This window comes from Micropterus salmoides, unplaced genomic scaffold (genome assembly GCF_014851395.1).
Source record: "Micropterus salmoides isolate LMB-PRFRI ecotype aquatic unplaced genomic scaffold, ASM1485139v1 Ms_hic_scaffold_15, whole genome shotgun sequence".
NCBI classification, from domain to species: domain Eukaryota; kingdom Metazoa; phylum Chordata; class Actinopteri; order Centrarchiformes; family Centrarchidae; genus Micropterus; species Micropterus salmoides.
Window position 1 is genome coordinate 9,979,224 of NW_024040596.1, and position 15,869 is coordinate 9,995,092.

At 40.8% G+C, this 15,869-nt stretch overlaps 1 protein-coding gene across 4 annotated transcripts in view; it reads right to left on the minus strand.

Moving 5' to 3' along the window:
• The window catches only part of epha3 (eph receptor A3), a 99,242-nt gene extending 84,215 nt beyond the window's left edge, over positions 1–15,027 (minus strand). For 3 of the 4 annotated variants that reach the window (XM_038720252.1, XM_038720256.1, XM_038720255.1), the window contains exons 1-2: positions 14,855–15,026; positions 7,016–7,080 (exon numbers count right to left, since the gene is read on the minus strand). In XM_038720252.1, coding sequence (XP_038576180.1) covers positions 7,016–7,080; positions 14,855–14,948 — 159 coding nt within the window. In that variant the 5' untranslated portion in view covers positions 14,949–15,026. Of the gene's footprint in view, positions 1–7,015; positions 7,081–14,854 lie in introns of all 4 variants that reach the window. The other variant, XM_038720254.1, reaches the window with a different exon arrangement.
• Between the last annotated feature and the right edge of the window lie 842 nt (positions 15,028–15,869).

Genomic DNA, 15,869 nt, shown 5'->3' on the forward strand with positions numbered 1-15,869 from the left:
GGAGGGGTAAAGAAAAGAAGAGAAAGTAAAGAGATGAAAAGTAACACTAGGAAGAAGGAGGGAGAGATAAAGTGAGAGGAAAATTGAGGGGAGAGATTCCATTGGTGTTTAGTCTCTCCCGTCATGCTTTCCTTGGCATCACCTCATTTATCAGAGTGTAGTCCACGCTCTCTATAGGTCCAACAATAACAGGGGGAAGTAGACAGAATCAAGTCAGGCTAAATATAAAGAGGCAAAGCTAAACTTAACATTTCACCTCACTTTACCCACGGGTTTATTAGCTTGACTTATAATATATGTAGAAATAATGATGTGATGACATGCAAAAAGGTTTGATGACAGACCTTGACACAACAGAAAGCAGAGTTAAGACAAGGTCTGCCACCATGACAAGTGAGTCTGGTGACATTATGTTTGATAAAACAATGCTTTATATATTTTTTTAAACAATGTCAGGCTTGAAAGCAGCACAACTGGGAATCTAACTTTTTTGTGCTGATGTGATCCGTCACTGCTGTTGCTTAAAAATGCTCAGTGGAAATATTCCCTACTAAAAATACTCAATACAGGAATGTGCAGGTTTACATTCTGTCTGAAAATACATGAAAATAGGCCTAGCGTATCAATAAAGATGGTGGTTCTCCAACCATATCACACAAATTTTAAATGTGTGTATAGAACCAGGATGTGAGTACATTACAGTATATGTTTTGTTGCGACCCTACCTCCTAGAAAATGCATTGATACACTGCAAATTAACAAAAGCAAATGCGCTTTGAGATAAACATAGTCTCACACGAATTATGTTTTTACCAAAAAAATTAGGAAACTCGTAAAACATTCATATCTGACTTGTTTTCAGATCTGTTTGCGGCAAGCATGAAGAATGTTTTTATGGTTATGTTTAGGCCTTTAAAGCACTTGGTTATGATTAGAGAAAGATCTTTAAAAAGTTAATGCTGACTTGAAGCAGTGGAATGAATGTGTTTGCTTTTTTCTATATTTGCCCCAAACCATAATCTTTTCCTAACCCTAACCAAAGTGTTTTAGTAATCTAAACAAGCTCACAGCACTTCCTTAAAAAAGGAAAAAACAATGCAGGGAGCATAATCGAGGCAACAATTACTTTTCCTCCAAAACATTATTTGGCAAAAAAATAAAATGTAAGATGGTTATTTCTCTGATAGTATAAAATAGGGGTAAATATGTAAATAGTGGTAAACAGCAGTATGACCATGTAAAAATGTCAAATATTCAGTAGAATGCCTGGAAAAATATATATATACAGTATACATATAAATATTTAATTTTAATATAGTAGAGCACACATCATGTACAGCATTGGACGACTAGCTTTGTGCCTTTCTTTCTACCTCTCTATGAAGAGGATGGAGCAAATGTAAATAGAGCAGACTTGAGTATCTCATCTGAATTGTGCCTACCCTGCCTCATTGCATCAAGAACTTCCCCACTTTCCCTTATCCTGAAAAGTAAGCTACTCCGGCTAAATTGGTTTCTAACAGAACAAGTGGTCTGAAAGTGGAGGGCACAGTGTGTTTGTACACACAGTATGTGTGCATTGCATATGTCTATAAATACAGTACTTATTGAGCAAGTGTTGTGTGTTTGTGAAGATGAACAATGTTCCACTTGCTTTCCTGTGTATGAGCAACGTGTGTGCACCTGTGCATTTGTGTTTTTGCATTATGTGTGTGTGTGTGTGTGTGAGTGCGTGTTACTCAGTGTTTGTAAGCAGACGTGTGTGTGAGCTGCAGGCTTTATGTCGTATCCCTCTATGTACTTTCATGTCCACCACTATGATGCAAACTGGGCTCTAAAGCGACTCCGAGTGATGGCTCTCCGCTTTTAAGCTGTCTTTCGGAGGGGTCTAAAGTTTGCCGAGCGCAAACACGCACATAGTTCAAAATCAAAATCAAACCCAGGTGTGTGCATGTGTCTGCATGAATGTCTATGTTGCGTGTGCTGTATCGTATTCTAGAGAAGATGACTTGACTTGAGCAAGTCTCGGCCAAAGTAAATGAGACCTCCGCTATGATGTGAGGATCTCACTCTGGAGGATAGCATCTATTACATGGAGCTACCCTCCTCCTCGTCCCCATCGCCAAACATTACATCATAAGAATAATCTCCTCCAACCTTGAATCTCTTCCCTGGGTTAGAGAGCTAAGGCTTGTTTTCTGTCCTTCAGTTGACAAGGGACAAGGGAGTGAGGAAATAGGAGAATGTCTTAACATAATTATCCAGAAAAGCATTCGTCTTTGAGATTGACGTGCTCTTTGGACTGGTGGAGGTATCACTTGTATGTCATGAAATGGCACTACATACTACATGACCAGTGAGTCTACGGCCAAATGACCAGCCACAGACGCAACATCAGTTCTAGTATTATCTGGGCACTTATTTCATGAGCAACCCTATTCCCGGACAACAGTGACAATATTGGATGATCCTGCAAAACTCCAGATTGCATTTAATGACAATGTTTTTTTTAATCCAGAGGCAACATCTTTACTACTGCTACTTCTCGCCTTCTGTAGCATGGAGCTCTGCCACCAGCAGAGCCATCTCCCACTGTGAATGCGTAGAACAGTTTGTATGTAAATCAGGATAAATAAAGGTGAGCAGCCACCCTCTTGTTTCTCTCCAGGGGTGTGTAACTCCCCTCTTCCTGCCCTCTAATTGATATATAACAACTCTTGGACCCTACACCAGTCCTTGTGACCTCTGACCCCAACCCCTGATGGTCACAGTTGGGGCACAGCTTGGTGTGATCTTGCCCCCGGTTTCTCTGATCTGTGCTGTAGGTAGGTGAAGTAGCTAAAGGGACAGTAAAACGGAGTGTGGTAACTTGATCTGCTCATGACATTACAACTACGGCAACAGGCACGTCTCAGAGTCACCGAGTCAGCACACCAGTTCACCCACTTCAAAGACTCACAGGTCAATGGGAGTTAATGGACCAGTGTAAGGGCCATCATAGGTTAACATGCATTTACACCAAGGCTAGTTGTGTTTTAGGAAACACGATAGAGAATGAGCATCCTCTATTTAAAAGTTTAACAATAATGGCTTTATCTGCTTGTATCAGTGAATGGGGTGGGCTACAACCTAATAATCTTTTATTTTGTCCTACTGAAATCTCTCTCTCTCTTCTATATGTCACTCTGTCAGCAATGTCATGTTATATGAAATAATAATATAAAAGAGCTGAGAGTTTTTTGTATTTACATTTTTAGTTTGAAATAAATTTGTGTATGTAATGTATTAAAATTGCCTATTTGTAACATTTTGGGACATGGAATTACTAAATCAGAGTTCAAAATAAAAATCACAGGAGAAACAGAGTTCACATATTGAGTACTTACAACTGTCCCTTATACCGCTACAGCTGGAGCCGGGTGAATCTAAAAACTGGAGTGTTCACAACAAGTGTGGAGCCAGCTTACGTTTTGGGCTCCATGGAGGTCAGCGGGGTCGCAGACACAACAACTGCAGCATATCAGTCAGAGGACATTTCATCAGCCGGTCTTACCAAAGGGAAACTGGAATACACACTTCATACCTTATCTCCTTCCTCCTGTTTTTGAACTGTGCCGAGCCTTACACTGCTAATCCTTGTTTATGCTTTGCTCAAGGACACATCAGCAACATTATTTCTGAAGGATGCAACAATTAAATTACAAAGAACCACAGTGACACTGGCATCTGTTAATTCATGACCTTTTAATTATTCCAAGGTCTAATAGTTTTTATTGTTTTGGTGAATATTCATATACAATTAGGTTGTATTTCTTGTACTAATTGGTGTATTGTATATTGAAAATGTTCTCATGCTGTATACTTGTTGTCAGTCAGCTTGCATTAGCTAGTGTTACCAGGAAGAAAGTAACTATAACACACGTTATACCTCCTTCTCTTCCTCCTCTTCCCTGGTCTCTTGCCTTGCCCTGCTAATCCTCGTTTATGGACGGGCTTTTCTCTGTACTCTCTCGCTTTCTGGGGGGTGGGGGTGAGTGTTTTATGCTGGTCAGGCTGATTTCACAGATGGGGTGGCAGCAGTGCATAGGGGGGCTTTAAGAGCCCTTGGGTGACTTAAAGAAGTTGAAACAGCAGTCTGTTCTCTGAGAGCAAAAAACAACAAAAAAACCCCCAGAAAGCCGGCTGAAGTGGTGGGCCTAAACCAAAATATAAAAGCCCTGCCATTATACTTTCCCTCGCCCCCAACCTCTCCTTCCAGACCTGACAATTGGAATATGAGATGTGAATGTCTGTGTGTCTGTTACATATTTCTTATTATTCCTGACAGCATATGCAGAGTTCACACACTGTGACTGCTGGCTGTCAATTTTCTTCATATACAATAAAAATTCTACTTTTTTTCCCTCTTTTTTTGTGGGATGCCAATTTAGAAGTCCCATTTACTTCATATCATACTGATTTTCCAGTGCGGAACGATGTGTTTTATAACATCTGGCATCAATTTGTCATCAAACAAATTACAAACTGCTGCTTTAAATGTTGCACTCTGTTGAACTGAATCCAATGCATTATATGGGTTTCAGCATTATTTTTATTTTATAAGTTATAGTATAATTGATATAACTTCATTATATCATTATTTTAAAATATTTTTCACTTACATATCAAAATGCAAATTGTAAATAATAGCTAGTTAAGCAAAAACACTACCTTTTTTAAACAATCAAGTCAATACGCAACAGTTGTGGCAAAAACAGCAATGCAGTTGTATCCCCTTGTTGGTTGGTGAAAAATGGACTTCACTTTCTATGTGCCCATTAATTCCATTTTGTATGCACAGCCTGTGTCTGGGGTGTTGGTTTGTTGCTGAAGAATGCTTTCAAAGCACGCAAGAATGTAATCTTTAACACTCTTTAGTCTTGTGAAGGGCTAAGCCCCCTGGACACTGCTCAGCAATCAGACTGCCTCCCAGACAGATAACAGTATATCTGGATCACACGCACACACACATACAGACACACACACTTGTCAGTCTAGTCGGTGGATCCAGAGTGAACATCCTGGGGAGGCTAAGCTCTTAATTTGTTGTGACCAGAGCACGGTGTGTCTCGGTAGGCCAATAGCCGCGGCCTCTCCATCAATGTGAATGAGTGTGTGTGTGTGTGTGTGTGTTTGCACGCGGATGTGTGCTTGTGTGTGAGGGCTCAGTGCCACTGCCACATTATGAGAAATCATTTGTGAGCAGCGGTCTCCCAGGGCAGGCTGCTTATCGGAGCGCAGTCAGTGGATGACGTGAGTAATTACAGATGATTCACCTTGAGGACTTGATCATCAGCACTATCTCTCTCGCATCCTTTCCTGTCCTTCCCTTTCACTTCTCCGCTCCTCTCCTTTCCCTTTCTTCCTTTCTCTTCATCCATTTTTGCTCTCTCTCTCTCTCTCTCTCTCTCTCTTTCTCTCTCCCCCCCCCCCTCTTTCTGATCCTCTCCTATCCTTTCTCATTCTCTCTGGAGTCATTCTCATTTAAGAATGACATTGGCTTCCATTCCTGCAGCATTTTTATGAACTGTATCACCACTCGCCTTTCTTCTGAACTTGTTCAAAGCAAATAACTTGAAATAAGGCAGAGCTTGGTGAACGCACTGCATAACCTCTGTCGCACATTCCTATGTCCAGTGCTGGATCAAGCCTCCGATATTGGTACGCATTTTCCTACTTGCTCACATGTGAATAACTTCTATCAGCACAACATCAGTCTCTCCCTTCAAATGGTCATGCAATTGTTCTGTAGCCTGCAATTGTCTTTGAGCTAAACGCATTTTAAACAGCCTGCAGTTTTTCCTTTGGGTCATTTCTTCATTGTGGTTCAACCTCATGAAGAAACTCTGAGCATTTAGATGGTGCCAGCACTGTATATGGCCGAGGGAAACAAGGTTTGGCAGCTCCACGGAACAAATGACTGAATTACCTTAAGCCACTGCCAAGGAGTAATTCTAACACTTAATAAAGGAAAAACGAGGAAGTGTGTGTGTGTGTGTGTGTGTGTGTGTGTGTGTGTGTGTGTGTGTGTGTGTGTGTGTGTGTGTGTGTGTGTGTGTCAGTGGGCCAGCCCTAAGGCACAGTAGTCTAACTAGTTAGACAAATAAACACTGAGTGAGAGCCCACTGGAGGGACTTTGGTAGAAGAGAGAAGCTGATAGACGAGGCTGCAGATATTTTTTTTCCCAAAGGTATCGGACTGTGTTGCTGCAAAACTGCTGGGCAGTTTGTGAAAGCTATTAAATTAAATAATTTTTGGGGGTTTTTTGTGTGTTTGTCTTTGAAGAAGTTAATAGAATGGCAGCACAAAAACACATCTTTAGAATGATTGCTTATATGTAGATTTTGTCAATTACAGAGTGGATCTTGAGTAAAAGTAACACAGCAGAAGCCAAATCCAGAACTTTAAAGGAATTTGAAATAATTTATGAGACTCAAATCAGAAATGTGCGTTAAAAGACTAGTAACTGTATCAATGGATGTGCGACAGACAGAATGAGGTTGTGTGTATTTTCAATTAAGAACAAATGGATTAACAAGTGAAATATCAACAATAGAATCACAATGTTTGTCCTATCTATTGTTGTGATATTTTCCTAAAAGGGGGAAGCTTATCAAAATTCTTGTGTGGATGCCTTTGTGCCTACAACCTAAAATCCTTTAATGCCTTAATCCTTCTTTAAACACTTGGGCATACACACGCAATACATTTTCCCTTAAGCATCTTGGCCATATGGCAAGCTCCGAATGCTTAACCTTTAACCTGCGAGACGGAGAGTGGACAAAAATGTGGAAAGTGGGTTAATCTGCACTTGGCTCATTGGGTTAACATGACATAGTGAGGACCCCAGGAGTTTGAAAATCCCTATTTCATGTGGTGTGGGGCTCAATCCCACATCCAGTTCATGTTGGTCAATCTGTCTCCCAAATGTAAGCATATTCAGACATGATGTGGGTAAGAGATAGAGGATACTCACCCCGTGCGATGGGTAGGAAATCCATCCTAACTCCCCTTGGCTTGCTTTTGAGTCTAACAGGTTGACTGTGGTGAGGAAGAGAAAGAGAGAGGGAAAACAAAGAGAACATATGAGTGTCTAGTCCTTGTTAGCCCCAATTAGCCTTCATCTAATCCCACAGGAGGGATCACCAACCTCAAGTACCGATCATGACTCTATTTACTCAGCTGCCACACACACATAGACACACACACACTACACATATCCCGACAGTAAGAGCTGGCTTTCTTGTCTTGCTGTGTAAAGCATCAAAGCAGAGGCAAACTGGCAACAACACAGATATTCTAAAGAGATATTGAACTAAAGTAGAGACAAGATTTCAAAAACCACAGATAGAAGTGTTTATTTTCCAAGTGTCAGACTACAGAACCCCGGCCTAGCTAGCCACACATGCACCCTTTGTGATTGGACTGTCACCAGGTGAAGCAAAACCGCATCAAATCTAAATTCAGATGCAATCGCCACTTTCAGAGGTGGTCAGAAATGTAATTGGCCGCACTGAAAACAAAATATAAATCAATATATAATGAATAGAAATACAATTTCTATGCATGTGTCCTGCCAAGAATTAATTCATATCAAACACAAACCAAGATGCATAGAGAAAATCCATATCTAATAGATGGATAGAGGACAGATAAGACCGGGAACTTCATTAGCATGATGGGGCAAGTTAAGGCTTTGGATTGGTGAAAGGGGTGAAGGATAAGTAGCAGCCATGTCAGTACTTCAGGTGCAGCACAGAGCAAGCAGCAGTACACAGTGCAAAGTGCAGAGGATGTTTGTGCACACAGAAACAGTTTCTTCTTACCAACTCTTTATGTACACATGTTGGCCAACTTGACTTTAACATGCACTATCTTCCTCAAGCACAGAGAAATGAGCAGCGACATTTTTGTCATCAAATACAAGTGTCATAATGGACCGTGATGGAGTGGGGAATGTGGAGGCAGCCTTATACTCTATGGATGCCCCACTTCAGCAGCCAAACTGCCACTGTGGTTTGGCACCAGATTCTGTTTAGGGTCAGTCAAAAGACACAAACCAAATACAGCTTAAAATTGGTGAAAATAATGTGGTAATATTCTTTTCAGTTAATTACATTTTGAGTTTAATATTTATCCCTTTTCATTCAGTTTCTAAAATAGAGAAAACAAATACAATGCCTTATTGTGGTGTGAATGAGAAGCGACTGTAGTGTGAAGAAGAAACAAACAGATACACCCAGTGGGCTGAAGTGTGACAAATGTTGAAACAACCACGGTGAACAACATTCTTATTTGTGGTTATTTTGAGGGAAGATATTCCATTTTTTCTCTATTATATGGAGCAAAAACTGACTTTACTTTCTAAAACTGTTTCAAAGCCTCTTTTTGGGGTACAATCCTTTCAAAATTATTCTGAAGTAACTGATTAATGTTTACAATGCCATATGTTGACTTCATCAATAAAAACATACACATGGGCTGACGTGCTGCTGTGATTACAAATATGGACACTAAGTGACCTACATGAAGACGTAGAAGATAAATAAGCAGCGAACGTTGATAGTAGAACAATAAAGTTCCACTGTTCCGATCATCTCTTTCTTTAAGTTTGAACCTGAAACTGACTTAGCCTCTTTCTCGTCCGGCTGAGAGCAAATCAGTCCACAGCTCAACACACACTAACACACAAACACACACACACAGGCACACACTTACCGAAGTGAGCGCACACATGCACAACAAAGTGAAGCAGCAATGCAGTCAGGCCCTGCAGCTGTAACTGTATTCACTGTGAAAATATGAGGAATACAATCTCCCTGTATTCTCCCATTCAAAGCTTCGGTAGGCAAGAGTGTACACATCTCCAAAGAGAGTATTTGTGGGCCTGTAAGGACTGCTGTGGCACTGTGAAAACTATTTTAGTTAAACAAAATGTAACCCTCACAAGCAGCATGAGCTGAATTTCCAGTGAATAGTGATTTCGCTGCTGCATGAACTAATTGTTTCACACTAGAATAAAGGTTGAGATGGAAATCATTCTCTCCAGGCAAGTCTGATAACTATCAGCCAGTGGGGCAAAAAGAAAAAGCCTGAAAGGGAAGCGGAGAAGGGAAGACACACACAGAGGGAGACTTATTATCAAATTCCAGGCTCAAAAAGCTACTAAATTGAGGCTCACCTGAGCTGTAGCCATGCTAAGCCACTCAGCCAGTTGAGTGGCAGTAGACACATTCCTATTAGACTCTAATGAAGCTATCTGTTCATGTCAGATAATAGCAGCTCAGCATCCAGGGCCATTGCTTCCAATTTACATTTCTCAACGAGCCGAGCCCACCACTCAAATTGAGCCAAGCGGGGGAATTTGAGAGCAGAAAATTAGATGGCTCTCATATCGCAGGAGGAAAAACCCCCCTCCAGCTGCATTTGACTGGGGATATCAGCACCCACACACGCACACCCAAACACACTCACAAATGCATGCATAAACACTAACACTGTGCTCGGTTCTGAAAAACATAAAATCACACCAAAAGATGCATACCATCCAAGAAACCAGAGGAGTAAACACACACTGAAACATGTATTTGTACTAAACTGTACCAAACAGATGAAGACACAAAAAAATAAAAGCCATTACCAACACACATTTGCACACACGCACATATACTGTATGCACGCACTCACCAAAACATGCACGTATTCCCGCACATGCGTACTCGAGCAGGCACAAAATAAGAGCATGCACAATATTTGCTGACAGTCTATCTTTCTTTCTCTCACTCACTCACTCTCTCTCTCTCTCTCTCTCTCACACACACACACACACACACACACACACAAAGTCAGTTAGCAAGCTAGCGTCAGCCAAGCATATAGCCCCTGCCCCATCAGGGAGTGCCTCTAAACGGGAACTAGGAGTATTAATAGCAAACTGAGCCAGCCAGTCTGGGAGGGAGCAAAACATCACAAAGGTAGAAACAGGTGAATCAATACATAACACATACAAACAGCCCCGCACGTAAACTGATCCTGACAAAACAGAAGCGTAGGAGGAGACACCATGCTACAGGCAAACACAACATCCTGCAAGCTTTCATGATTAACTGATGGGTATACATTGATGGGGGGTACTGTGTCATCCAGCCAGTAAACCCAATGAGAACCTTGCAAATACGAGTTGAGATCATGCAGCATTGATTCTCTTTTTTTTTTCAACTTGCTGGTGACCTATATCGCTTGGTACAGCGTTATGTTGAAATATTAAAATCAAATGTTGGAGCAAAGATCTACAGGGTGCCTATTTTGATGTTCTTATATTTTAATAGCTAACTATAGCCTATTGTGACTATCTAGCACAAACTTCAATTTAAAAGTCTCTCACTTCCAGTAAAATATGATGAAAGAAACCGATTCATGCTAGACATACATGGGAATTGAAAATGTACAGCTGTAATTAAAATGTTGGATGAGTGGAAGAAGAGGCTGTCAGTCAGAGACGCTGGTCTGGAATCAACGCATGGCTTGATCATTAAAGTGGAGCCATCTGAACAAAGTCACTCCTCTCAGAACAGAATAGAATAGAATAGTTACATGCACATGTTCTTCTAATGTCTCCCATTTCATTTTGAGCAAAGTGGAGAGGGCTTTGCAGGATGGCTCTGTGCATGTGAAGGTTGGCAGGCCGCAGTGCAGGGAAAGCAAGGCGACTTGTGTCTGTGTTAAAGGGTGAAGTGTTCACCTCCCATTATGAATTATTCAAGTGCAGAGTCGCTGTGTCTGATGTTGCTGCTGCCTACCCAACCCCTCTGCCCCCATTCCTCTTTCTTTCTTTCTTTTTTTTCTTTCTTACTTTCTTTCTTCTATTCCTATACCTTACACCTTACACCTTATACGTATGTGCCTTATGTACACACATAGACTTAAACACATCACATAAAGGCATACAGCACTCCTGCACACATACTAATCCTATATCAAACCTACACACAGACACACGCACACACAAACACACACCTTATATGAAGCTTAAAACACACACTGTTAAATTGAAGATGCCACTCTCCATCTTCAGCTCAATGTTTGGCCAACACACACATAGGTAAATATAGTCCTACAGTGTATGTAGAGAAAGGGGATTTATTTTTAAAGGAGGGGCACGTGTAAGCACATTTCTAGCACCTCTGAAGGGTACCATCGCTCACAAACGCCCATGAGTCCCAGCGGGACTGCTGCGCCGGGCTCTGCGGGCCAGGCCTCCCTACCGCCGGCTAAAAATACCCGAGGCCTCCCGACGTCCCGCAGCGGGCCAACATCACACCACGCAACCACGCAAAGGGACACGCTGCACCACAGGAAAAATAACAACAACCTTGTAATTTTTTCGATTAATTGTGGACATTTTAAAACAAAATATCTTCCCCATAGCCCCTAAATGATATTCTCAGTGATTTCTCTGTATTTCTTTCAACTTTCCCCCAAAGTTTTATAGCCTATAAGATCATTACGACTTCATGAAAGCCACGCAGTAAATGCTCTTAAATAAATGTTGGCTGTGGCACGGTGCCGAGATGGGATTGAAGATTACAAGAATTGGGCTACAACAAGACTAGTTTGTTCATCAATAGGGAGGAAAATAATAATAACATGTTTCCTGTGATCACTTTCAAAGTTGAGGATTGTTTTTCATGCACATATGTTTTAATTTACTTATAACTCAATTAATGCTTTATTACATTAAGTCCATAACAAGACCCTTCGAGTCTTGACACAATTAATTAATGCTGATATAGCTTTGATATAAACTACATAAAACCGTCCTTTTATGACCACCGATTTTCAAGTTTACAACCAGGCATCTTGGTTAACTCTGAATGCTCTTTCAAAATCTCCTGCGCGCGTATGGCGGCTAGATTTGATGAGCAGCAGCATGTCGGTATAAAAAATAAAAGTCAGGATAATTGTATTTATTCTTCGTGTGAACACTGGCCAACAGTACAGACGACTTGATTAAGGAAACTACTGTGTCTCATCATAAACATCAATGTAATTAAAAATAAGAAACTTTAAAGGTGACTTTTACAAAGTGAATGAGTCCCAAATCTGGTTCTGCCCGATGGTCAAAGTCCCAGTGTGCCCTGATTTATTATATTATGTAAGGAGAAATGCGGCTCTGATACACATCCATGAGTTTCTAACTTTATGTTGGCTTTATCTGCCTTGTTGCTTCGCTGCTTCCCTGCATTAGACAACAATGCATGATAGGATCTGTTATTTCAGGATTGAAACCGGAGCATAATACGTTTATTAAGCATGACGATCTGTTTGCACCAGTACAATGAAACATTTAATCCGGACGAGACAATCAGTGCTCCACTAACTCAAATGTATGTTTTGTCCTGTTATAGGGTCACATTGGTGGTGTAGCAGTCTGTATCAATTTCTATACAATATAGAGACGGAGCGGCTCGACACTGACACTCTCTGGCAGATTTATGTCTTGGAAAGGTGAATTTAATTGCCGATTTGTATTTCATATTGAAAATTAGCACTTTTGCTGTTCCTACTAACTTGTAAACCGGTTACAGGATCGCTCTCCCTCTCTTTCTTTTATTTCTCTGTCTTTGTCTTTTCTGTTCTTTAACTTTCTGCTTAACACTTTTGACACCCTCCCTTTCTGTCTCACTCACACACAAACACGTACACACCAGTAGTTCTACATAGCCTACTATTGTGTATTTTGTCAGGGTGGTGTGTATTTATGTGGTTTTGTTTCTTTTTTCAGTGCTGAGATCACTAAATGTCCATCAGCTTTATATCTCAATAAACTACTATATTATATTAAACTATTATTATTCGTGTTTTTAAAAAAACCTTCTCATGGGTAACGGCACAACACATGTACACACAGAGTTGCAGTAGGCCTAGCTGACCTTCACACACACAGTCACTCAGAGTTTTTTTTCTTCCCGATTTCCAATTGGTCCACTCTGCTTTCCTGTCAAGTAGACTTTCATAAATAAAAGCTTTTGGCCTTATGCAACAACTCGGCAAAGCCATGACCTGCGGTCCTTTCCTGACACAAACAGACAAAATTGTAAAGAAGGTCGTTTTTAATATCGGATGAATATTCTACATAGGCTACAACAAACATTTTCGTTCAGGAGACGAAATCGGGTTTCAGGTTTAAACGTCTTAAATAACTGTGTCTGACAAAATAAGCTATGTTTAGTAATAAATATGGTGGAAGTTCATAAATGAAAATGTCATCATGTCCTCAGCAGTTTGGATTTTAAATAAACTCAACGTGGGGGAATAAACCGCAATCCATGGTTTATTTGGATTATATGTGTTCTGGGCAACTTTCCCTTCAGGTTGTTTCTGTTACATTGGGATGCTCTTCTAACGTGGCCTTTAAACCCAAACTTCAAGACTCATCTACTTTCTTAACATGGGCGTCAGAAGGACCTGGGACGTGGTTTTGCGCCTTTACTACCGGTCTGTCTCTGAATTACTGAAGAGTATACTGCGCCTACTAAAGACTCCTTCTGATTAGTTTTAAACTACTCTTTCAACTATAGTTTTAGATCTTCTATACTAATTCACGTGACGCACCATTTTAGAATAGGGCGCTATCCATGTATTCATAGTGAGTATTCTATTTATTCTTCTGCTTTCTTTTTTAACAGGGAATAACTGTAATTATAATATATGTGCCTTTTAGACAGTGTGACCCACGTCTTCACCCAAATGCATTCCCCCCCTGTGGGCAGTTTTAACCTTTACAGAACTCAGAGCACCATCAGCACGCATGTGCCTTTCTTTTCCACTTTGACCCCGCTACAAAACACATGACAGGTAGTTACTGCAGGGCGTAACAGTGAGAATGGTTTTGGACATTTTCAGAAAGTTAAACAAATCTCCAAGAAGGAGACTGCTTCACTTGTTTTCAGCACAGTTTTACATGTTTGTGGAAATGACTCTGCTGAAAAAGGACCGGTCTGCCATAATTCTGCCGGGTTTTTAATTGTGCCACATGTTCACTATCCATGAATAAGTGGCCCGAAACTTGTCGTCAAATAAGTCAAACTAAGTTGTCTCCATCTTCATTGTTTTTCACTCGTTTAAATAAACGTTGGATTTAAATATAATTGTAAACCAGTTCCCCCGCCAGTACCTACATGACATGACTTTATAAGGAGGGCAGTTTACAAGATCCCAGTAGCAGTAGCTTACAAGTTAACTGTTTTGGATTTATTCAGGTCAGAACCATAAAAAACAGACATCCGCGTCTTTATTGCCTTTATATCGGCGTGTCTGTGAGCTTAATCGGGGAGTCTACCCCGAGTGAATTCTTGGATAAAACAGATCAACACGAACCTCTAATGGAGACACAGAAACCGGAGTTTCTTTACATCTCTTCTCCCCGTAATAACTCTGCGATGGGCGCTTTGGGAGCTGTGTAGCCATCGCTCGGTTCATTCATCCCCGTTTAAACAACTATTAACCCCCCACGTTCGCGAGAATATCCGAAATCAGGCTTCCTTGTCTTCCTTGTTTAGATCTACTTTCAAGTTTAATGTCTAATTACTGTTTTGGTGACCATAACCCGGCCCCTCGTGATCACCAGTGCCTCAGCGCGCTTTAGATCATCCTGTTGTTGTTATCACTATAATTTGGACAGTAGCAAGTCCGCGGTGAGCGCACAGCACTGCCCCACTATGCGTGCCGTGGCGCGGCTCACCAGTCACACACACACGCGCGCGCACACATAAACATTAACACACACATGTCCGCAGACTAAGAGTTATCTTACCTTCATTGGGGGGGTAGATGATGGGAAACGCAGGAATAACGCAGGACAATAAAAGAGGTAAAATGAAAAGGAGTGATCGCGGATTGCAATCCATGGCGGCGGATCAGAGGTACATAACTCCATGAAGCCACTGACTGATCTGAGAGCGTCTTCTCTCCACTCAGCTTTCTCCCTCTCTCTTGCTCCGTCTCCCTCCGGTTGGAGCAGTTTTCCGCTGGGTCCTACAGAGTCTGACAGACTGCAAAGCACAGCGCTCGAGTTCACCACAGGTCAGTGTCTAGATACTTTACCACGGGCGTCTTCTTGACGTGAATGACAAACGCAGCTATTCAGCACATTTTATATCAGGTACAAAACTGTCTTTTGATTTTACAAATATTTTACAGCCGAAGCAAAACTGTCATTTGATTCACTAAAATGGAGAGCGAGGACTGAGAGGGATACTATAAATCTATTTTGGAACAAAAGAGTAACATGTTTCTGTGACCTACTATAATTTTTCAACTACATTCACATCCAGCAAATAATTTAAATAACAAAGTTGCTTTGATTATCAACAGGACATTTGTGACCTATTATCATTATCAGAGTATTAGGCTTTATTACAATTACAGCAGCTCAATCCAGGATCTACAGGCCTTCATTAGAATAATTAATCAAATGTACTTAAGAGCCAATAAGATTTAGTTCAACTTTTGTCTTTAAATAAGACAGTGTAATAATAAGCACCTGGTGATTTTTTAATTAAACAGCCGATGGTGGCCTGTGATTCTGAATCATACATAAGGAACATCTTGGTTTTAATTTGTTTTAAATCAAGAAATTAGACCAAACAGCAGCATCCTGTCGTTTTTAATGCAGACTTTGAAATGGCCAGATGGGACATGTCTTTTAACCGTATTTTAGAACAAATAGAACCCAGGTGTTGATTTTATTGTTGTTTTTTTTACAAGGAATTAATGCAGATATTTTGAGTCTTTGAAAGGCAAAATAAATGCATGTATGAAAACAATTA